The 24430-nt window shown below is 37.7% G+C and overlaps 1 protein-coding gene across 1 annotated transcript in view; it reads right to left on the reverse strand.

Annotated features, from left to right (window-relative positions):
* The window catches only part of LOC102837799 (potassium channel subfamily U member 1-like), a 285478-nt gene that overhangs the window by 47679 nt on the left and 213369 nt on the right, over positions 1 to 24430 (reverse strand). The window contains 4 exon segments of the mRNA XM_006859999.1: positions 4934 to 5120; positions 10150 to 10374; positions 14222 to 14360; positions 22343 to 22361. Coding sequence (XP_006860061.1) covers positions 4934 to 5120; positions 10150 to 10374; positions 14222 to 14360; positions 22343 to 22361 — 570 coding nt within the window.

The following is a 24430-nucleotide window of genomic DNA, read 5'->3' on the forward strand; positions in this document are numbered from 1 at the left end:
CACCAACCACTGAAGCCAGTGAAATAGAAGCATTCTACCAATTTATTCAATCTAAAATTGACCAAACATGAAATCAAGACATATTGATAATCACTGACAATCGGAATACAAAGGTTGGAAACAAAGAGGAAGGATCAGTAGTTGGAAAATATAGCTTTGGTGATAGAAATGATACTGGAGATTGCATTTTAGAATTCTGCAAAACAAATGTTTTGTTCATTTCAAATATCTTTTTTAAACAGTATAAAAGACAACTATACACATGGACCTCACCAGATGGAATAAACAGAAATCAGATTGATTACATCTGTGGAAAGATACGGTGGAAAAGCTCCATATCATCAGCCAAAACAAGGCCAGGGGCAGATCGTGGAATAGACCATCGATTGCTCATATGTAAGTTCAGGCTGAAACTGAAAAAAATGAAAACAAGTCTGGTGGCGGTGTGCTGTGGAGTCAGTTCCAACTCATAGCAACTCTATAAAGGGTTTCAGAGGCTGTAAATCATTATGGGAGAAGAAAACATCATCTTTCTCCCATGGAATGACTGGTAGTTTTGAACTGCTGACCTTCAGGTTAGCAGCTAGAGTCGTAACCACTATGCTACCAGAGCTCCTAGAAAACAAGTTATGACCTTGATTATATCCTGCCTGACTTTAGAGATCATCTCAAGGACAAATTTGATACATTAGACACTAAAGACCAAACACCAGAAGAGTTGTGGGATGAAATCAAGAACATCATACAGGAAGAGAATAGAAAGTCATTAAGAAGACAAGAAAGAAGGGAAAGATCAAAATGGATGCCAGAAGAGACTCTGAAACTTGTTTTCCAGTGTAGAGATACTAAAGGAATAGGAAGAAAATAGGAGGTGCAAGAGCTGAACAGAAAATTTCAAAGATCAACTTGAAAAGACAGAGTCAAATATTATAACGTAATGTGCAAAGGTCTGGAAATATGAAACCAAAAGGGAAGAAAATGCTCAGCATTTTTCAAGTTCAGGGAACTGAAGAAAAAAATTCAAGCCTTGACTTTTGCTTTTGAAGGATTCTCTGGGCAAATTATAGACTGATGCTGAAAGCAACAAAAGAAAATAGAAGGAATACACAGAATCACTGTACCAAAAGGAAATGGTCAATGATCAACCATTTTAAGAGGTAGTATATGATTAGGGAGTCCTGGTGTGGCGCTATGAGTTAATGCACCAGACTGCAAAGTCAGTTTGAACTGCAAGGTCGGTGGTTCAAACTCACCAGCTGCTCCTTGGAAACCCTACACAGGGTATCTATGGGTTGGAAACGACTCAGCAGCACTTAACAACAACATATGATCAAGAGCCAATGATACTAAAGAAAGAAGTCCAAGGTGCATTGAAGGAATTGGCAAAGGACAAGGCACCAGGATTTGATGGAATAAAAATTCAACTCTTTCAAAAAAGTGTGGTGGCACTGGAGGCATGCACTCATCCATGCCAAGAAATTTGAAAGATAACTATTTGGCCAACTGATTGTATTTGTGCCCATTCCAAAGAGAGGGACCCGATGGAATGCAGAAATCATCAGACAATATCTTTGATATCCTATGCAAGTGAAGTTTTACTGAAGGAAATTCAGAAATGGCTGTAAGCATACACTGACAGAGAACTTCCAGAGGTTCAAGCCAGGTTCAGAAGAGGTTATGGAACAAGTGGAATCATTGCTGATGTCAGATGGGTCTTGGCTGAAAGCAGATAATACCAGAAAGACAGTTACCTGTGCTTTATTGACTATGCAAAGGCTTTTGATTGTGTGGATCATGACAAGCTGTGGACAACATTGTGAAGTATGAGTATTCTGGAACATTTAATTGCGCTCATGGGGAACCTGCACATGGACCAAGAGGCCATTGTTCGAACAGAACACGGCAACACTGAATGGTTTAAAATTAGGAAAGGTGTGTGACAGGATTGTATTCTTTCACATATTTATATATTCATATATTCTTTCATATATTTATTCAACCTATATGTTGAGCAAATAATCTGAGAAGCTAGGTTGTATGAATAAAAATATGGCATCAGAATTGGAGGAAGACTCATTAAAAACCTGCAATATGCTGATGATACAACCTTACTTGCTGAAAGTGAAGAGGACTTAAAATGCTTACTGATGAAGATCAAAGACCACAGCCTTCCTTATGGATTGCATCTCATTGTAAAGAAAACAAAAATCCTCACCACTGGACCAATCAACAACATTCTTATCAATGGAGAAAAGATTGAAGTTGTCAAGGACTTCATTCTTGGATCAACCATCAACACTCATGGAAGCAGCAGCCAAGAAATCAAACGATGTACTGCATTAGGCAAATCTGCTACAAAAGACCTTTTTAAAGTGTTGAAGAGCAAAGATGTCAGCTTGAGGACTAAGGTGCACCTGACCCAAGCCATGCTAATTTTAATAACCTCATATATTTGTGAAAGTAGGACAGTGAAGCACTGGACTGTTAACCACAACGTTGGCAGTTCAAACCCAACAGCTACTACTTGAAAACCCTATACATGGTCTCTGTGAAACTGTAGTGACTCAATAGGACTTTCAGGTTCATTCACGTTACAAGGTGTTTAAAGATTCATTATTCTCAGTGTTGCATAGTATTCCATTGTGTGTATGCAATCAAAGTTTGTTTATATACTCTTCTTGGCTTGTAATTTTGCGATCTTTCCTAGTTTATCCCAGATTCATGTAGCATGGGCATTTTAATTTGTATATTGAAGACATTGGCATGCTTATTGATCATTTGAATGCTTTTTCTCTTTCCAATTACTGAGAGATGTAAGCATACACACACACACAAACATGTATATAGAAACACATCTAGTTCAAATCTGAACAGTGCTCCTAAGTGCTAAGCGAAGAGTTTGTGAGATAGAAAACAATAGCATCTTTATGGATTTTCATATTTGCTCAGCAAAGGAAAAGGGTCACACCTCCTTAATATGGCTTTTCATCACTTTGATAGTTACAAAGTACTTTGTTATTAGTTCTGTCTTTCAAAACAAAACATTATAAAACTGGGTGCTAAGTTGAGGTTCAGTTGTTTAATTATTGTGTGCCAAGTAGCTGGCTCAGTCCACCCAGCAGAGATTAAACTAATTTACTGGTTCCTTTATCCCTCCCTCATCATTCCCTTGACTAACAACAGTGCCTGGGCATTAAAGAGAGGCTTTTAGTTTCCTAATTGAACTCATTAACATTTTTATCCCAGCCATGATCACTAAAAACGTCACATGCAACTCTTTTGATGTCTGACCTCTTCAAGCTCCATCTAAAGTAAATTCACTGTGGTCAGCAAGCAGTACCTTGCCTAAGGATGAAGGGCAGAGGATAAATTTATCTCTTAAGAGAAGTTTCTTGAATTGAAATCTATTTTAGATGCAAAAATATTCAGTAAATTTGTGCTTTCCTATTAAGCTGAGTAGATAGCATTCAGTTTTTAAAATAGACTAACATTTAAACCTTTTGTTGTTTTGGGGAAAGAAACACACATATTTTTGTAGTGGGAATTTACCTTGGGCATATTTTGGGGTTTAATTGTTATTGTTAAGTCCCATTGAGTCATTACAGTTTCACAGAGACCCTATATAGGGTTTTCAAGTAGTAGCTGTTGGGTTTGAACTGCCAACCTTGTGGTTAACAGTCCAGTGCTTATCCTATAGTGCCACACCAGGACTCATTTGCCTTACAATAAAATATGTGAAAACTCCTCTATGTCTGACTCATTGACATGTCTGCTTCAATTTATTAGGTATTCATTAAGCATATTCTAGCGTTGTGGTGGTTTAAGCCTTGCGCTTGAAACATTGCTGGTTAGAACTTACCTACCAGTAGTTCTACAGGAGAAAGATGAGGCAGCTGGTTTTTATAAAGATTGATTGTAAGTGACATCGAGTTGGTTCCAACTCATAGCAGCCTTGTATAGAGTTTCTGAGGCTGTAAATCTTTTTTGAGAGCAGACTCATCTTTCTCCTACAGAGTAGATGGTAGGATTGAGCCATTATCCTAGTAGCTAGCAGTCCAGTTCTTTTCCTACAGAGCCACTGCACTCCCCACTATAAAAAGTACAACCTTAGGAATCTTATGGGGTGGTCCTACTTGACCCTAAATGGGAGTTACAAGTTAGAGTTAGCTCATCAACAGTAAATTTTGGTTAAGTCTCTGGTGGCTCAAACACTTTGTGTTGGACTACTAACCTAATGGCTGGTGATTTGAACCCACCCAGTGGCACTGCAGAAGCGAGACAGGGTTTTCAGATTCTGAATCAGAATAGACTTGATGACAACACATTTGGTTGGCTTTTTGGTTAAGTACTAGGTACTGAGAGAAATATCAGCATGAAAAATATATGACCCTTTTCTTGAAGAGACTTCTGCTTCTCTCTCACCAGCTCTTCCTAATCTGAAGTTGAAATATGACACTTTATTCTACAAGGAACTTCTGGTTGTCTCCTAAAAATTGGTATATTGAAAGCACTTTGAAGACTCAAAGATAATTACACTTCATTCTTTCAACTATGAAACCAAGAATAGAAATGAACAAGCTTAAGATCCAATGAGAATTATTATTAACAACATATCACTTATTGATTATAATGATAATACTACTTGTTTTGTTAGCCACTTGATTAATAGCAACAATAAGAATAGCACAGTGTGCTTTATCTTACAACAGAAAACCAATATTATGTGCATTCCTAGTAGATGATTGATATCATTTTTCATTTGACTTAGAATTCCCGATGACTGGTAGTCTATTCTTATTATATAACTCTTAAAATTGGGAGGGCATCTGTCTCAACCTCTCTTTCTTTCTAGAATTTAAGTGCTTCAAAGAGAAGTTATTTCTTCTTCCTTAACCCATCTTTCCCAGTTTCTTCCTGTAAGAGATGTTCTTACCTATCACTGCAGGTGTCTGGGCAGAGTAGCTAATCCGTATGGATCCAATGTTGAGAGTGGTCATGATGGTCTCTGTGTCCACCAGAGTCTGACTGCTTGATTGTTTATATGGTGGGGCCAAGACTGCACACATGGAACATTCTTCTATGTTGGCTGCTTGGAGGTCTCCAGAAAAGAGTGCAGATCCCTAATAAGAGAAAATGAACAACACTAAGCAGATGAATGGATTTTTACGTCATAACTCTTTGTAGGTAATGTGATTTCTTCTCAAAACCTCTCCAGGTTTCATGAACTTGATTGTAAACCTTAGTTTCCTAACATCTGACACACTTAGAACTATCAATTATTAGTATCTTAATTTGAATAACATTCACAGGCCTTTTCCTGAGATCAAATCTGTATGACTCAAAGGAAGGTGATGTGGGAGGAATATACACCATTAAGTAACTGAAGTGGAAGAAGAGAAACAGAAGAAGAGTGACAATGGTGAGAACAAAGTTCAAGGAAAGGAGAGGGTGTGGATCCAAGGGAACATTTTAAATTCTCACACTTTCACTAGAGGTTAACAGAACTTGTGTTAATGTGGATTACTTAGCAGAGTGGCAGTTGTTTCTTTCATTTGGAAGACAAATAGACTACAGGTAATTTCTAATACTAACTGGATCCAGAGATTTTGAGAAACTTTCTTGATTAAGACTGAACCAAGGGGGTGAGGGTAGGGAATATTATAATGGAATGAGTAACTAAATAAAATTGACAACTCCTGGTCATTTTTTAAAATAAAAATATATTTCTTGTATGTTTCCTGCACTATTTCATAAAAACTTCACTCACATGGGATATCAAAGAGATTGTCCAATGATTTTCTCATTCCACTGGATCACCTCTCTTTGGAATGGGCACAATCAGTCAGTCAGAGAGTTGTTTTCCAAATTTCTTGGCAGAGATGAATGAGTGCTTCCTGTGCTGCCTCACTTTCTTCAGAGATTTTTCAATTTTTATTTGATCAATTCCTAGTGACTTGTTCTTTGCCAATTTCTTCAATGCACCTTGGACTTCCTCCCTGAGTATCATTGGCTCTTGATCATATGGTACCTCATGAAATGGTTGAATGCTAACCATTTCCTTTTGCTACAGTGACTCTGTATATTCTTTCCACTTTCTCTTGATGTTTTCTGCATCATGCAATAATTTGCCCAGAGAATCTCTCAGTAACGAAAGTTGAGGTCTGAATTTTTTCTGTAGTTCCCCCAGCTTAAGACATGCTGAGCCTTTTCTTCCTTTTTGGATTTCTGGTTCCAGATCTTTGCACATTTTGTAATATATGGTTTTATCTTCTTGAGCTGATCTTTGAAATTTTCTGTTCAGCTCTTAGACCTCCTCATTTCTTCCATTTGCTTTAGTATCTATATGCTGGAAAGCTCATTTCAGTGTCTCATCTGACATCCATTTTGACCTTTGCCTTCTTTCTAGTCTTCTTAATGACTTTTTGCTTTCTTCATGTATGATGCTCTTGATGTCATCCCACAACTCTCTGGTCTTTGGTCTTTAGTGTTCAATGTGTTAAATCTGTTCTTCAGATGATCTCTAAATTCAGGTGGGATATAGTCAAGGTCATATTTTAGCTCTCCTGGATTTGTTTTCATTTTCTTCAGCTTCAGTTTGAGTTTGCATTTGAGTTCCACATCTTCCCCTGGCCTTGTTTTGACTGATGATATGGAGCTTTTCCATCTTCTCTTTCCACAGATGTAGTCAATTCGATTTCTATGTGTTCCATCTGGTGAGGTCCATGTGCATAGTTGCCTCTTATGCCGTCCAAAGAAGGTATGAGCATTCTGGAACACTTAATTGTGCTCGTGAGGAATCTGTACTTGGACCAAGAAGCAGTTGTTCAAAAAGAACATGGGAACGCTGAATGCTTTAAAATTTAAAAGTATGTGTGACAAGGTTGTATTTTTTTACCATACTTATTCAACCTGTATGCTGAGCAAATCATTTGAGAAGCTGGGTTTGAAGCAAAATGTGACATCATGATTGGAGGAAGACACATTAACAACCTGTGGTATACAGATAATACAACCTTGCTTGCTGAAAGTGAAGAGGACTTAAAAACATTTACTGATGAACATCAAAGAGCACAGCCTTCAATATGGATTACATCTCAATGTAAAGAAAACAAAAATCCTCATCACTGGGCCAACAAACAACATTCTTATCAATGGAGAAAAGATTGAAGTTGTCAAGGTCTTCATTCATTCTTCTTGGATCAACTATCAACACTCACGGAAGCAGCAGTCAAGAAATCAAACAACGTATTGCATTAGGCAAATCTGCTGCACAAGACCTTTTTAAAGTGCTGAAGAGCAAAGATGTCAGTTTGAGGACTAAGGTGTGCCTGACCCAAGCCATGGTATTTTCAATAACCTAATATGCATGTGAAAACTGGACAGTGAATAAGGAAGATCGTAGAAGAACTGATGCTTTTGGGTTATGGTGTTGAAGAGAATATTGAAAGTGCCCTGAGCTGCCAAAAGAACCAATAGATCCATTTTGGAAGAAGTATAGCCAGAGTGCTCCTTGGAGGCCAAGATTGCCAAACTTCGTCTCTCATGCTTTGGCCATATTGTCAGGAGGAACCAGTTGCTGGAGGAGGATATCGTGTTTGGTCAGGTGGAGGGTCTGATAAAAAGAGGAAGACCCTCAATGAGATGGATTGACTAAGTGGCAGTATCTATGGACTCAAGCTTGGCAACAATAGTGAAGTTGGCTCAGGATCGGGCAGTGTTTCGTTCTGCTGTTCATAAGGTCACTATGGGTTGGTACTGACTCGATGGCACCTAACAATAACAACATTTCATTAAAAAAGTGCATTCCACTGTGCATATGTTGGAATAGAAGCTTCTACAGGTTTAGCACAAATACAAATACAAATGCTATTGTTGTTGTTATTAAGTGCCATAGAGTAGGTTCTGACCCATAGGGTTTCCAAGAGCAGCTCATGAGCTTGAACTGCTGACCTTGTGATTCAAACCAACTTTGCAGTCCAGTGCATTAACCCACAAATACTAACACAACTACTATAATACCATATTGTTGTTGTTAGATGCTGTCAAGTTGGTGCCATCTGTTACCTCACATGGCAAAAGGGACTTTGCAGATGTGATGAAGTTAAGGATTTTTGGTGGTGGTTGTGTACCATCAGGTCAATTCCAACTCATAGTGAACCTGTACAGAATTTCTGAGACTGCAATTCTTTCTATTTGTTGTTGTTAGGTGTCATTGAGTTGGTAGCGACATTCTGAATAACAAACAGAACAAAACAGTGACCAGTCCTGGGCCAACCTCACAATCATTGCTACGCTTCAGCCCATTGTAGGTACCACTGTGCTAATTCATCTTATTGGGTATATTCCACTTTATCAAACATAATATCCTTCCCCAAGGACTGGTCCCACCTGACTACATCTCCGAACTACGAGAGACAAAGTCTGGTCATCCTGGCTTCCAAGGAGCACTCTGGCTATACTTATTCCAACACGAATCTGTTTGTTCTTTTGGCAGCCCATGTTTTTCTCAATATTGTCCTCCAACACCATAACTCAAATGCATCAATTTTTCTATTTTATTCCTTATTCACAGTCCAGCTTTTGCATGTATATTAGGTTATTGAAAATACCGTGGCTTTGGTTAAGCACATCTTAATTTTCAAACTTATATCTTTATTCTTCAACACTTTAAAGAGGTCTTGTGTAGCAGATTTGCCTAATAAAATATGTCGTTTGATCTTTTGACTGCTGCTTCCATGAGTGTTGATGGTTGATCCAAGCAAAATGAAGTCGTTGACAACTTCAATCTTTTCTCCATTTATATAAATGTTGTTTATTGGTCCAGTGGTGAGGATTTTTGTTTTCTTTACATTGAGGTGCAACCCATAGTAAAGGCTATGGTCTTTGATCTTCCTTAGTATTTTAAGTCATCTTCCATTTCAGCAAGGAAGGTTGTAACATCTGCATATAGCAAGTAGATAATGAGTCCTCCTCCAGTCCTGATGTAATCCAGCTTCTTGAATTATCTGCTCATAATATAGATTGAATAAGTATGGTGAAAGACTACAATCCTAATGCTTATCTTTCCTAATTTTAAGCTTTTCAGTGTTCCCCTTGTTCTGTTCAAACAACTGCATCTTGGTCTATGTACAGAGTCCTCATAAGCACAATTATGTTCTGGAATACACATTCTTTGCACAACAATCCATAGCTTGTTATGATCCACATAATCAAAAGCCTTTGTGTAGTCAATAAAGCACACAAAAACATATTTCTGATATTCTCTGCTTTAAGCCAAGATCCATCTGACGTCAGCAATGACATCCTTCATTCCATGTCCTCTTCTGAACTTGGTGAACCTCTGGAGTTTTCTGTCAATGAAGGGTTTGCAGCCATTTTTGTATTATCTTTAGCAGAATTTTATTTGCATAAGATATTAATGCTATTGTCCAATAATTTCTGCATTACATTGGGAATATAATACCCATAATATAATACCACATAAGCATAATGAATCCATTTCTGAAAGTTGAATTTGTCCTCTTTATACATATGTCAGGGAGCATGTGCTCCATCAGAAAAAATGAGAAAAAGCAAAAAGGGTGGCAAAAATTAGCCTAGGTTTATCCAAGAAGTCAGAAAATGCTGCAGAAAAACTCTATTTGTATAAAGGCATAACATGGAGTAGTTCTGATTAGTGAGCTATAGAGTCTTCAAATCAAGTTCTTTTAGTTCTTGTCTGTGCCATCCTAGCAAGTTACTTACTCTTTCCATTCCAAATTTTAACAATTTTAATGTAGTAACTCATAGGGTTATGGTAGCGTAGTGGTTACGAATAGGACTGCGAACCTTAAGGCCAGCGGTTCGAAACTACCAGCCGCTCCGCGGGAGAAAGATGAGGCTTTCTACTCCCATAAAGATTTACACCCTCGGAAACCCTGTACAGGGTCGCTATGGGTCGTCGGAAACCCTGTACAGGGTCGCTATGGGTCGGAACCGACTCAACAGCACTTAACAACAACAACAACAACACAATGAGTTAAATATGTAAAACGTTTAGAATAGTTTCTGGCATACAGTAAACACTATAAAACTGCAAGCTATTATTATAATTACTACTACTTCTATTGCTATTATGATAAATATTCACTATCCCTTATGGGCACTTACGGGCAAAATATATATCTGAGGGAAATTCCGCAGAAATTGCCATTCTCTCTGTAGGTAATCCAGAGACCCAATGAATACAATGTCCTTCAGCTCCTCCAGGGTATAGTTGCTAGCTCTCAAAGGCATTACAAAATTCCGAAGTCCCATCAGAGTTGAATGAGCATCTCCAAAGACACAGGCTACCACGTGGTTTCGAAATTTATGTTTTCTCTTGTCAGATCGTTTCTAAGTATAAGCATGTCAGGGTCAGATATCTTTTAGAATAAAAATACTAGAGAGTCCTTCAAAGAGCCGCCCTCAACCCAATTTTTCCAGGTTTATCCATACCAATACATTCATAAAGTCAATGAAATTTTGCAAATTTCTTATAAAAATAAAATTTATGCATAAGTGGGATGATCATATCATTTGTGTATGTGTACTTTACTTTTTTCCCCTTGAAAAGTTATCTATCAGACTGATTGCTTCAATTCATATTCAAATAAGTACCATTACTCAGAGTGCAAAATCTTTGGGTCAAATGAGGGACATATCTCTTATGTTCTTATGTTTTTAGTCTTATTATGTTCAATAATGAGATTCAGTGAAAGTTTTAGACATTCTAAATTTCATCACTAAACTGAAGTCTTCTAGTAAGCACTAGTCAGTAAGTTGAAGAAAACATTACATTTTTCAGTGGATTTTTATACATTAGTGTGAATCATATGAAATTGCTGCTTTTGTGGATCAAAAACAGCTGAATGTTGGTCTTGTCATGTGGTTCAACCTAATACCGTGAACTCATTTAATGGACTCTTTCCAATTTCAGGACAGTGAAATGGAAAGTCATAAAAATTTCATCGGATCCCTAGCATTTGACTACATCTCATACTATTATCAATATTATCAATTGTTAACATTTTCTCTATATCTGTAAGTTGAAAACAAAATAATATTGATGACATACATATATTCAGATTAGGTTTCCCCACACTCATAGGTACTCATAAAACCAATAAATGGAAATAAAAAATTATATTCCTGTAAAAATTTATCTTAAGTCTATCTTGGTTTTATTTTAGGGACTGGGCAAACTTGTCCTCTTATGCTATAGGGATACAATAGGACAGTGAATGTGAAATCAAAAGACTTGATTTTATATTTTATTTCTATCAGTGACTGAACAAATTGTGTAACTTCTCTAACTCCCAAATTATTTATATTTGTAAAGGTAAAAGTATGTGTAATAAAAATTTATCTAGTTGTGGAAATTAAGTAACATATAGAAAATGGAATGCTTTTCTAACTTAACAGTTGTTTAATAACTGTTAATAAATCCTGAGTCTTATCAAAGTTCCTGAACTTTCAAAGCAGGACACTTGATAACCAGTAGAGAACAGGGACAATGCATCAAAAATACTAGCCATGTATGAGTGTTTTCTACCTCCTGGGCACACACAGATTTAGATCTCAAGTGGTTCTTTCATTTTTCCTTTGTCAATTTTTTGCTGTGTTAAAAGACACACTTCTAGGAAACAAGTTGAAATCTAACAGGATAGATGGGATCTTGGTGTGGCATTGCAGGATAAGCACTGGACTGCTAACTGCAAGGTTCAACTCACCAACTGTTCCTCAGAAACCCCATTCATGAGTCAGAAATGAATCAGTGGCATTTAACAATAAGGATAACAACAGGATAGATAAGTAACATCTGACATCAAAATAATCACTTTGTAAAATTAGCATATACTGGGAAATACTTTCTTTCCAAGGTGTTTCTTCCTATTAGGGGCAATAAAGCTACTTGTTGGGAGAGCTGTTCTAGGGAGTGATTTGAATCTTAAAACAAATCTATAAAATAATTGTCTCTAGCTAATCTGATAAATTTTAACTTGAATAATAAAGCCTCTAAAGACATTTAATGTAACATGCCTAAAGTCCAACAGTAGCTCTTCTTAGTAGAACTAAACAATTAGAAACAAGATACATAACAAAGAACATTAATGCACACAGCTAAAAGAGCAAATTCTACAGAAAAGTGTGGCACAGAACTATCTCATAATTGAGAAAGATGGTGGCTTTAGGGTAAAGGGAAGATACACTATTAAATCAAAGTAATTTAAATCTACCACTACCACTTGACCCTTCCTCAAACTAAACCAAGTTCAAAGGGTCCCTCAATGTTGCAATCTGGACATTTCTCCCTTAGGGTATTGTTGTTGTTAAGTGCCGGTGGCATAGATTCCTATTCATAGCAACCCTGTATAGGGTTTCTGTTCCAAGTCTGAAAATTCTTAGAATTTCTAAGATTAGAAGACCGTTTAAACTTATCAAAAGATTCTATTGTTGTTTTGAACTACATTCCACATTAAGGATTACGAGGAAAATATTTTACTGCATGCTTAGTAAATGTTGTTGTTGTTACTAAGTTCTGTCGAGCGGTTTCCAACCCATAGCGACCCTGTATAGGGTTTCTAAGGAGCAGCTAGTAAGCTTGAACTGCCAACTTTTCAGTTCAGCGCATTAACCCACAGAACCACGCCAGGACTCCAATAAATATGGATTAATAAAATATTATTTCCATTCTTAGGTCTCTTGGATGCCTCAATCTGCAACCAACTTTCCAACTTTTCCAAAGATTTGCCACCCACTGAAAACATGTCCAGTTTCCTGCTCAACGGATGTTTATTTTGCTTAGTTCAGAATAAGACATAATTGCTAAAATTGTGAGTTTCAGCAACCCTAACAGTCTTTCTGTTGATATGGCAGTTCTGACAATTTCATGCTTCTGATCAAATGATTGATCATGTTTTCAAAAAGTTGGAATGTAGTTTGTCACGACACTGGCACAGAGCCATGAGGAGACTGCCAGTTTGTGTGAGTATAACAGGAAAATGAACTATACTACTTTTGGGAAGTAAAATATATATATATTTCTTAGTCAATTAACTATAGATTAAAACTATATAGGGCACATACAGTATATGAGTAATTGCTTTCTTAGTTAAATCTAGCAGCTAATGCTTGCAAGGTAAATTACTGAGATTATACTTGAGTTTTCAGCACTGGAGAATGGGAATAGATAGGAATCCAAAAAGGAGCTGTTAGAAGCTGGATTAGGATACAAGGGTTTTCTACATCTTAGTTGCATGCTTTTCAGTAGCTGAGTTAGTTTATCTCCTAAAGAAAACAGAGACAGGGACAGAACTGTAATATCTATAAGGATTCACCCAGTTAGAATGAGAGTGAATGTCTAAGAGGCATATTCTTAGTTACTTTGTTAAATACAAGTGCAGTGTGTTAAATATAAATACAGCTACTTTTCAAAAGGAGTCCTGGAATGGCACTGTGGATTAATGCACTAAACTTCTAATTCAGTTTGAACCACAAGGTTGGAGGTTCTAGCTCTCCAGCTGCTCCTTGGAAACCCTATACAGGGTCACTGTGAGTTGGAACCAACTAAATGGCACACAACAACAATAACACCTTTAAGAAAGGAGTTCAGGTGTGACATTGTGAGATAAAGCTCTAGACAGGAAGGTCGGTTTGAACCATGAGGTCAGAGGTTCAAACTTGGAAACCCTATACAGGATCTCTCTGAGTCGGAACTGAATTGACCACACTAAAAACAACAAAAAATAAAAAAAATAAAAAAAAAAATACTGCAAAAGATTCAAACTTTGAAACCAATAAATTAAGGCAGTCCTTATTTACTCTAAAACAGGAAAGTCTACGGAGTTCACGTAAATAGTAGGTTTCCCTGATGTACCTAAATTAATTATATTTACTAGCAAAACTGTGACGTTTTAGAATATTTTTCTGAATAACTGAGCCAGCTAAACTACTAAATAAGGAAAAGGTAGTTGACGGTGTCTACTTGTTTTAAATCCAAGTGTATTACCCACATAGTCCTCATTAAGAGCCACATCTGTTAACTCTGCATTATCATTCATATGGTTGGTGAGATATATGTTTTTCCCTCAAAATTCACAGTTTGCACAAGAAAAATGACATGTGCTTATGACTGAGGCAAGAGTATCTTACATCTAAGAGATGCTTTCTTTTCCTTTAGATATCATGCAAGATCACGTACCAGAATCACCTTGTCCAAAGAGGTTGATTTGCACCAGTGAAACATGCCACTGCTATCTAGTAGCTCACCACTGTGGTCATTATCATACAGACAAATCCTAAATAGGAAGAATGCAAAGTTAGTTGGAGAACATTTAGGGCTCCAGAGTACAAAAGTCAAGTCACAGAACTCATTAGAATCTTAGACCAAAATGAAAGATAACACAAGGAGAATATCTCCAGCCTGTGAGATCCCAGAATCATTATTAGTTTCCAAAGGGCAGCAGGAGTTGAGTGCCCAGACCCTCATAGCTGACAGCATACTAAACACTTGGAAAAACCATAGAAGTCTCTCATTTTACCTTAGATAGCAGTCGTTACGAATCAGGCTGCTAACCTCACAGTCAGCAGTTCGAAACCACCAGCTGTTCCATGGGAAAAAGATGAGGCTTTCTGCTCCCATAAAGATTTACAGCCTCGGAAACCCTGTACAGGGTTGCTATGAATTGGAACCAACTCCACGGCACATAACAACAAGTATATGCCTTGAAGGCAGTTATTTATGCTCTTCCTTTTGCTGCTTTTTACTTGGGGAAACCATGAGAGGTATTTGGGTATTTGCATACAACATTGTAAAAATTTTGAGAGACTGAGACATGGAAGATGTTACCTTCTTTTTTCACCTTTTATTTGATTCTTTTTAAAAATGTGTCCTTGTTGGAACATTTTCACTCATTTATTGTATTTTACATTCTTTCTAGCTTCCGCTACTAGCCTGTATTTGAGTAGAATTTGTCTCAGACCTGACCTAGGCCTTCATTTAGTCACTCCATGCTGCAGTCAGCTCAAGAGCTTGTTCAAATTATGTTCGGTTACTGAAAGGTTTAGATGACTTGAAATAACTCACTTATATGCTATGGAATGCACATTTGTTTTCTAGAGAATACAAGAAACCCTTCCCGAACCACAAAAAGTTTAGGATTAGAAAGCATCTATATAAGTCAGAAGAATCAAGACTTAGGCTGCAGAAACAACCTCAAAATCCCAGTGGTTTAACATAACACAAGTTGTTTTTGACCTGTACTCTTTATTTGACCTATGTGAAAACATGATTCTGCACCACACAGTCACTCTGACAGAATCTCCACCATATTGTGTCCACAACACTTTAAACCTGCATCTTTCTCAGTCATCAAGGCAGGAGGGAAAAAAAAAAAAAAAAGATTGAGATAGGAAAATCATGCATGAGCGTTTAATTGCCTTGCTCTGGTAGCATAATGGTTACAAGTCGGGCTGCTAACTTCCAAGTCAGCAGTTCGAAACTACCAGCCTTTCCACAGGAGAAAGATGAGGCTTTCTGTTCCTGTAAAGATTTACCACCTCGGAAACCCTATACAGGGTCGTTATTACTTAGAACTGACTCCACAGAACACCACTACCACCACCACCACCAAAATGATACACGTTATTTCTCTTCACATTCTATTGGCCAGAACTAGTCTCAGCTCTTGTTAACATCATAGGTCCTATTAGCATACTCTTATTATTAGCTGCCACTAAGAAGATTCCTACTCTTAGTGACTCATGTATAGCAAATTACGACTGTACTTCATAGAGTTTTCATGGCTATAACTTTACAGAAGTACTTCACCAGCCCTATCTTATCATGCACCTCTGGGTAAGTTTCAACTGCAACATTTTAAGCTAGTACTCAACAATTTCCACCACTTGTTTGTCAGTTTTCAGAATGTGGTAACCTGTATGTGGCTGTGATGATGGAAGCTATACTACCTGTATTTTAAATACGAGCAGAGTCACCTATGATTGACAGCTTTAAGTGGAGCTTACATACTAAAACAGACTAGGAAGAAGGTGAGAAGGACCACTTCTGAATGGTTAGTCACTGAAAAACTTATAAATAGCAGCTGAACATTGACAGATATAGTACCTGAAGATAAGTCACTTAGGTTGGAAGACACTCAAAATACAACTGGTGAATAGCTGTCTCCTAGAGTTGGTATTAATGACGTGGATGGAGTTAAGCTTTCAGGACAGTTATTTATCGATACAGCAACACTCAAAATGAGAAGAACCAGTTACAAAAATCCATTAATAATCAGAACATGGAGTATACTAACTGAATGTAGGACAATTGGAAGTTTTCAAAAATGAAATGGAATGCATAGAGATTGATATTCTAGGCATTAGTGAGCTGAAATGCATTAGTATTGGCCATTTTGATTCTGACAATCATATGGTTTACTATGCCAGGAATGGAAAATTGAAAAGGAATGGTGTAGCATTCATCATCAAAAAGAACATTTCAAGATCTTGAAGTACAATGCTGTCTGTGATAGGATAATATCCATATACCTTCAAGGAAGACCAGTTAATACCACTATTATTAAAATTTACACAACAACCACTAACGCCAGTGATGATATACTTCTACCAACTTCTTCAATCTGAAATTGATCAAACATGCAATTACATTGCATTTATAATTATTGATGATTTGAATGCAAAAATTGGAAACAGAGGAATGATCGGTAATTAGAAAATTTGGTCTTGGTGAAAGAAATGATGCTGGAGATAGCATGATAGAGTTTTGCAAGACCAATGATGTATTCATTGCGGTTACCTTTCTTAAATAACATAAAGGGTGACTACACACCTAGTATTGGTCATTTTGAATCTGACAGCCACATGGTTTACTATGCCAGGAATGACAAATTGAAAAGGAATGTGTTGCATTCATCGTCAAAAAGAACATATCCAGATCAGTTATGAGGTACAATGTTGTATGTGATAGGATAATATCCATACACCTACAGGGAAGCCCAGTTAATACCACTATTATTCAAATTTATTCACCAACCACTAAAGCCAGTGAGGATGAAATAGAAGAATTCTACCAGCTTCTTCAACCTGAAATTGATCAAACATGCAATCACAATGTATTGATCATTACTGGTGATTGGAATGCAAAAGTTGGGAGCAAAGAGGAAGCACCAGTAGTTGGAAAATATGGCCTTGGAGATAAAAATTTTACTGGAGAATGCATGATACAATTCTGCAAAACCAATGATTTGTTCATTTCAAATACCTTCTTTAGGCAGCATAACAGATGGCTATACACATGGACCTCGCCAGATGGAATACATAGAAATCAAATCGACTACATCTGTGGAAAGAGAAGATGGAAAAGTTCCATATCATCAGTGAAAACAAGGCTAGGGGCAGACTGTGGAACAGATCAACAATTGCACATTTAATGTATCTCACCTGAATTTACAGATCATCTGAAGAACAGAATTGATACATTAAAAGACCGAAGACCAGAAGATCTGTGGGATGACATCAAGAACATCATACGTGAAGAGAGCAAAAAGTCATTAAGAACACAGGAAAGAAGGAAAAGATCAAAATGGATGTCAGAAGAGACTCTGAAACTTGCTCTCCAGTGTAGATATGCTAAAGTAAATGGAAGAAATGAGGAGGTCCAAGAGCTGAACAGAAAATTTCAAAGATCAGCTCGAGAAGATAAAGCCAAATATTATAATAAAATGTGCAAAGATCTGGAATCAGAAAAGCAAAAAGGAAGGACACACTCAGCATTTCTCAAGCTGGGGCAACTGAAGAAAAAATTCAAGCCTCAACTTTCGTTATTGAAAGATTCTCTGGGCAAATTATTGAATGATGCAGAAAGCATCAAGAGAAGATCGAAAGAATACACAGAGTCACTGTACCAAAAGGAAATGGTTAATATTCAACCATTTCAAGAGGTAGCATATGATCAAGAGTCAATGAGCCTGAAGAGGAAGTCCAAGGTGCATTGAAAGAATTGGCAAAGAACAAGGCACCAGTAATTGATGGAATAAAAATTGAAATCTTTCAACAAAGTGAGGCGGCACAGGAGGTACTCACTCATTTTTGCCCAGAAATTTGGAAGACAACTATCTGGCTGACTGATTGGAAGAGATCCATATTTGTGCCCATTCCAAAGAGAGGTGACCCAATGGAATGCGGAAATCATTGGACAATCTCTTTGATATCTCAAGCAAGTAAAGCTTTGTTAAAGGTAATACAGAAACAGCTACAATCATACATTGACAGAGAACTTCCAGAGGTTCAAGTCGGATTCATAGGAGGTCGTGGAATGAGAGATATCATTGCTGATGTCCGATGGATCTTGGCTGAAATCAGATAACATCAGAAAGATGTTTACCTGTGCTTTATTGACTATGCTAAGACTTTCGATTGTGTGGATCATGACAAGCTATGGACAACATTGTGACGTATGAGTATTCCAGAACACTTGATTGTACTCATGAGGAATCCGTACCTGGACCAAGAGGCAGTTGTTCGAACAGAACTTGTGAACACTGAGTGTTTTAAAATTAAGAAAGGTGTGTGACAACTTTGCATTCTTTCACCATACTTATTCAACCTGTATGCTGAGCAAATAATACGAGAAGCTGGGTTCTATGAAGAAATACGTGGCATCGGGATTGGAGGAAGACTTGTTAATAACCTGCGATATGCAGATGATACTACCTTGTTTCCTGAAAGTGAAGAGGACTTAAAACATTTACTGATGTTTATGGTATGGATTACATCTCAATGTCAAGAAAACTAAAATCCTCGCCACTGGACTAATAAACAACACTAATAAACAACATTCTTATTAACGGAGAAAAGTTTGACGTTGTCAAGGACTTCATTCTTATTGGATCAACTATCAACACTCGCAGAAGCAGAAGTCAAGAGATCAGACGACGTATTGCATTAGGCAAAGCTGCTCCACAGGAACTTTTTAAAGTGTTGAAGAGCAAAGATATCAGCTTGAGGACTAAGGTGCGCCTGACCCAAGCCATGGTATATTCAATAACCTCATATGCATGCAAAATCTGGACAGTGAATAAGGAAGACTGTAGAATAATGATGCCTTTGAATTATAGTGTTGGCGGAGAATACTAAAAGTGCCATGGCTGCCAAAAGAACCAATAGATCTGTTTTGGAAGAAGTGCAGCCAGAGAGCTGCTTAGAGGCCAAGATGGCCAACTTCGTCTCTCATACTTTGGACATATTGTCAGGAGGGACCAGTCTCTTGAGAAGGATATCATGTTGGGTAAGATGGAGGGTCAGAGAAAAAGAGGAAGACCCCCAACGAGATTGATTGGCCAAGTGGCAGCATCGATGGACTCAAGTGTGGCAACAGTAGTGAGGTTGGCCCAGAATCTGACATTGTTTTGTTCTGCTGTGCATAAGATTGCTATGAGTCTATGGCAACTAAATGGCACCTAACAACAACAATACACAGGAATAAAATTTACGACATCTTTGGGAAGTGGTGATGTAGAAGCTCAGTCTAATCAGACAAAACATGGCTAGGGGCAGAATGTGGAACAGATCAACAATTGCTCATATGTAAGTTTAGACTGAAGCTGAAGAAAATTCAGATAAGTCCATGAGAGCCACAATATGGCCTTGAGTATATCCTGCTGAATTTAGAGATCATCTCATGAACCGATTTGATTCATTAGACATTAATGACTTAAGAACAGAAGAGTATAGGTGACATCAAGAACACCATACAGGAAGAATGCAAAAAGTTATTAAAAAGACAAGACAAAAAGAGAAGACTAAAGTGGATGTCGGAAGAAACTCTGTACCTTGTTTTTGAGCATAGAGAAGCTGAAGCTACTGGAAGAAATGATAACGTGAAAGAGCTGAAGAGAAAATTTCAAAGGTCAGCTAGAGGAGACAAAGTCAAGTATTATAACAATGAAATGTGAAAACATCTGAAGTTAGGAAACCAAAAGGGAAGAATATGCTCAGTATTTCTCAAACCAAAATAATTGAAGAAAAAAATTCAAGCCTTGGGTTGAAATATTGACATATTCTCTAGACAAAATATTGAATAACATTAGAAACATCAAAAGACAATGGAAGGAACACACAGAGTCACTATACCAAAAATAATTGGTCCATGTTTAACCATTTTAAGAGGTACCATATGATCAAGAACCAGTGGTCTTAAAGGAAGAAGCCCAAGTATTATTGAAGGCACTGGTGAAAAATAAGGCTCCAGGAACTGACCAAACGCAAATTGAAATGTTTCAATAAACTCATGCAGCACTGGAGTCACTCACTTCTCTATGTAAAGGAATTTGGAAGAAACCTGCCTGGCCAATGGATTGTAGACATCAGTGTATGTGCACATCCCAGAGAAAGGTGATCCAACAGAATGCAACAATGGATTCAAATATAACAACTATTGTAAGGATGGTGCAGGACCGGGTAGTGTTTCATTCTGCTGTACATAGGGTCATTACAAGTCAGAAATGACTCCACCCAACCACAAAAAATGTCAATCAGTTAAACATTTGCACCACCCAAGGACACGCTAGGCAGCACTGAGTAGTATCATTAATATCACATGTAAGTAAAATTCTGATAAAGATAATTTTTAAATTATTGCAGTAGTTCATCAACAGGGAACTGCCAGAAATTCAAGTCAGATTCAGTAGAGGACATGGAACAAGGGATATCATTGCTGAAATAAAATTTATCTTGGATGAAAGCAGATGCTATCAGAAAAATGTTTACTTGTGTGTTATTAATATGCAAAGGCATTTGACTATGAGGATCATAACAAACTAAGGACATTGGAAAGGATGAATATTTCAGAACACTTAGACCAAAGGAGAGTCATTCCAACAGAACGAGGAGTTACTGAATGGTTTCAAATCAGAAAAATTTGGTGTCAGGGTTGTATCCTTTCAACATACTTATTTAATCTGTATACTGAGCAAATTATCCAAGAAACTGGATTATACTAAGAATTCAGCATCGGGATTGGAGTAAATCTCATTAACAATCTGCAATATGCAGATGACACACTCTTGGTTACTGAAAGTTAAGATGTGAAATATTGACAAGGATCTAAGACTACAGTCTTCAGTATCAATTGCACCTCATTGTAAAGAAAACTAAAATTTTCATAACTGGATCAATAGATAACATCAGACAAAAACTTACTTTAACTTAGTTTGAAGTGTTAGACCTAAAAAAAAAAAAAAAAAAAAGAATCGACAGAAGAATTGGGCAAAGAAGCAGGAGTTGGGCGTTGTGGTGCTAGAGAGTGTTTAGAAAAGCAGAAAGATTTTAATGATATTGAACAAGATCTTGGTGCAATTCTTTATTTCTCCCTCTACTTAAGACTTATCTAGAAACTTTAGTCGCGTCTAGTTATTCACCAAGCCAAAGAATGTTATAATGTAAGCCTCAACATTAGTTTGGCTAAAATGGACTATTTTTTCCACTCAAACTAATATACCTTTTTGCGGTTTAAAATATCCACAAGTTATAAGCCCCAACAGAACTCTAAAACTCCATAGGTGCTCTCTCTCATTTTTTTTTTCCTTTCTTTCTTTTTATTGTGAATTGAGTGATAGTTTACATGGGAGAGCATCAGCTTTACATTCATCCTATCATATTTCATTTCATTGCAATGATTACAATTCCCTCCATGCATCATCATTCAACAGAATTTGCTCCCATTCCCTCTGTTGTTGTTTTTTATTTGTTTGTTGTTGTTGTTATTGTACACCAAAGTACTCAGGTTTACATAACCATTCAAACAACCAAAGAGTATAGCCTGCAAGTCTGCCCCCTCGGCTTCCAGCTCACAGCCCTCTCCCTCCTTGAGTCCAGAGTCCCCAGCTGCTCCATGTCTCCACCTCATCATCTCTGCCTCCTTCTTGGGCATACTGCTTCTCTGGATAGGGTCCAGCACTCTGCTCATCTCCCTTGATGATCCCAGAGCCCTCTGCTCCTGGACTGCAAGATCAACCACTCCCCTCCTTTTGTTACAAAATGTCTACCTTTACATTTGCAACATTCACAATCAGTCCTGATAGCAATTATTTACTATTGAACCACAAGAGTCTTATCCCCATCTCCTTTCACCAGCCTGGTCTAGACAGGTTGGAAACCACACAGTGGTGATTCTACCTTCCCACACTCTGACACTAGACTCTCTCTTGAAAGCTTGTAAGCTAGTCACTTCACTCCTTTGTAGCCTCCCCATTTTGGGTAGCCAATGTCTAAGTTACCCATCCCTGTCAACCCTGTGTACCAAGGGGGTGAGAATGACCCTTACTGTAAAGATTTGTTCCCTCTTTTAAGCTACTACAGCCATAAGTATATGTCAAGTTCATCAAATTGGAGTGGATTACACTTTTCTCCTTTTCTTTTTTCCTCTAGTCAAGTTCTTGTCATCCAGCCATTAAAGCTAGGTCAAAAGGGTGTTCTTGTGCATCTGCCCTCACTTCATATCAGCTGGATGTTTCACTCTCTGTTCTAGTCTTCTGTGGCTATGTCCCTGTCGTGGGTTCATGAGTCCCCAGGTCTCACCATATTGCTAGCCAAGCAGGTCTCAATCCAGCTTGACAGGGGTCTATTGAACATGGTCAGACTTAGCTCACAGCTTCATTTCTGTTTTTCCCCCACTTACCCTTATTGGTAGACCAATGTGGTCACCAGCAAAATTATATGCCTGCTTGTGTATCCCCTTTGAGTTTCACTCTTGGAAGGGGGGTTGCCCTGAGGGGACTTGATTGCTTGCCTTGATGACTACCAAAAGAACAATTTGCTTGTTCTTATAGTAGTCAATCAGACTGCCCCATTATATTTTAATTGTTCCTGCTTGTTTTTCTTTCAAGAAGTGTCTTCTGTTCTTCTAGCTGCTTCAGGCTGCTCTGCTTGTCTTTTCAAGTGGAAATGTCCCACCTCAGAAGATTCTGGATGGGGATCTGGATTCCACCTATGGTCCTATGCAATGCAAAGTCTCCACAGGAAGCCTATCTCACTGGGCAAGTTCTAGCCCCATTTTAGGTATTCCAATCAATTATAGGCTGAAGATAGGCTTATGGTGATGTTTCTGGCTATTCCTTTCTCTCCCCTCAAGTGTCCATTTTACAATAATAGGCAAGGGAAACCAAGATTCAAAAGACAGTCAAACATCTTAACATTATTTCCTCTTTTTTATCCATTCAAACCACGTCTCAATCCCTGTATCCCAGAGTCCTGTTGTTCCAAGGTTGAGCATATTTACCTCTGTCCCACTTAGTCCAAGACTCTCTTAATGGACTAGGTAGGACCATAGTGATGACTTTTGGACAATCTTGCTATAGCACCTCTCCAGGGAAAACACCTAAGACCTTAGTCTAGATTTAGCCAAATTTTAAGAATTTATTATATTATTTTTTTCCTTTAGTGATTAGCTTCCTAGACTTTATTCCTCAGAATTCTCAAAACATATGCTGATATAGTGCATCCAAGTTGGTGGTGACTGCCTTTCATGAGTACTTCCATGGAAAACAATTTGGAATAGTCATCTTCCTAGAAAGAGGTGGATTCTTGCCCTCTGACCTCAGTACTCAAGTCTAGAGCTACTACTGCTAGTTTTTTTCTGTGTCATTTTCTTCAGCATTTCCCCACTTTCCCCTCTTCTCTTCCACTTCAATGATGAATGAAGAGACTTTGGTCTGGTGATTAAATGCTCTTTTGGCAAACAATATGATCTTCTCACCAAGCACATTTTAACTTGACTCAGAATAGCAGATCAATCACTGTACACTTTTCTATCGTAATAAAAGCATGATCTATGTACACAAGCTGTCATAGACAAGATCTTTCTTCATTCTGATATTATGGAAAACAGATATGCCTTAGAGGAAACACCTGTTGGAGACATGCATAAAAGAAAAGGCTGAAGTAGACCCACTTCATCATAAAGGCATCCATCTGGTGTCCTTGCCAAAGAAAAACCTAATGCAATTTAGATCATCATCCCTTAACTACAGCTCCTTTCTACCATATGCTTTGCAAATGACATGATCCTTGCAGAAATATACCTTCCTAAAGAGACTAATAAATCATCTATAAGAATGCTTAGCACTAACATTCTTAGAAGTTGAAGCCAAAGAATTAGAACATAAAGGCTGATGCAATTGTAGAAAAAGGGAATCAAAGGGTGCCATCCAGGTCACTCAGGGCAAAGAGAAAATGCACATCTTGCAGACAGGTGGACACCTCTTCGATGAAGGGCTTTGTGTGGGGGTTAGTGGGGCAAGATTGTGTTGGTGGTTATCTGAGCATGTTTGGAATGAAGGTGAAATTGGTTTATTGAGTCATAAGATATGCTTATATTCAAAACAATGAT

This window comes from Chrysochloris asiatica, unplaced genomic scaffold, assembly GCF_000296735.1.
Source record: "Chrysochloris asiatica unplaced genomic scaffold, ChrAsi1.0 scaffold00035, whole genome shotgun sequence".
Lineage (NCBI taxonomy): Eukaryota > Metazoa > Chordata > Mammalia > Afrosoricida > Chrysochloridae > Chrysochloris > Chrysochloris asiatica.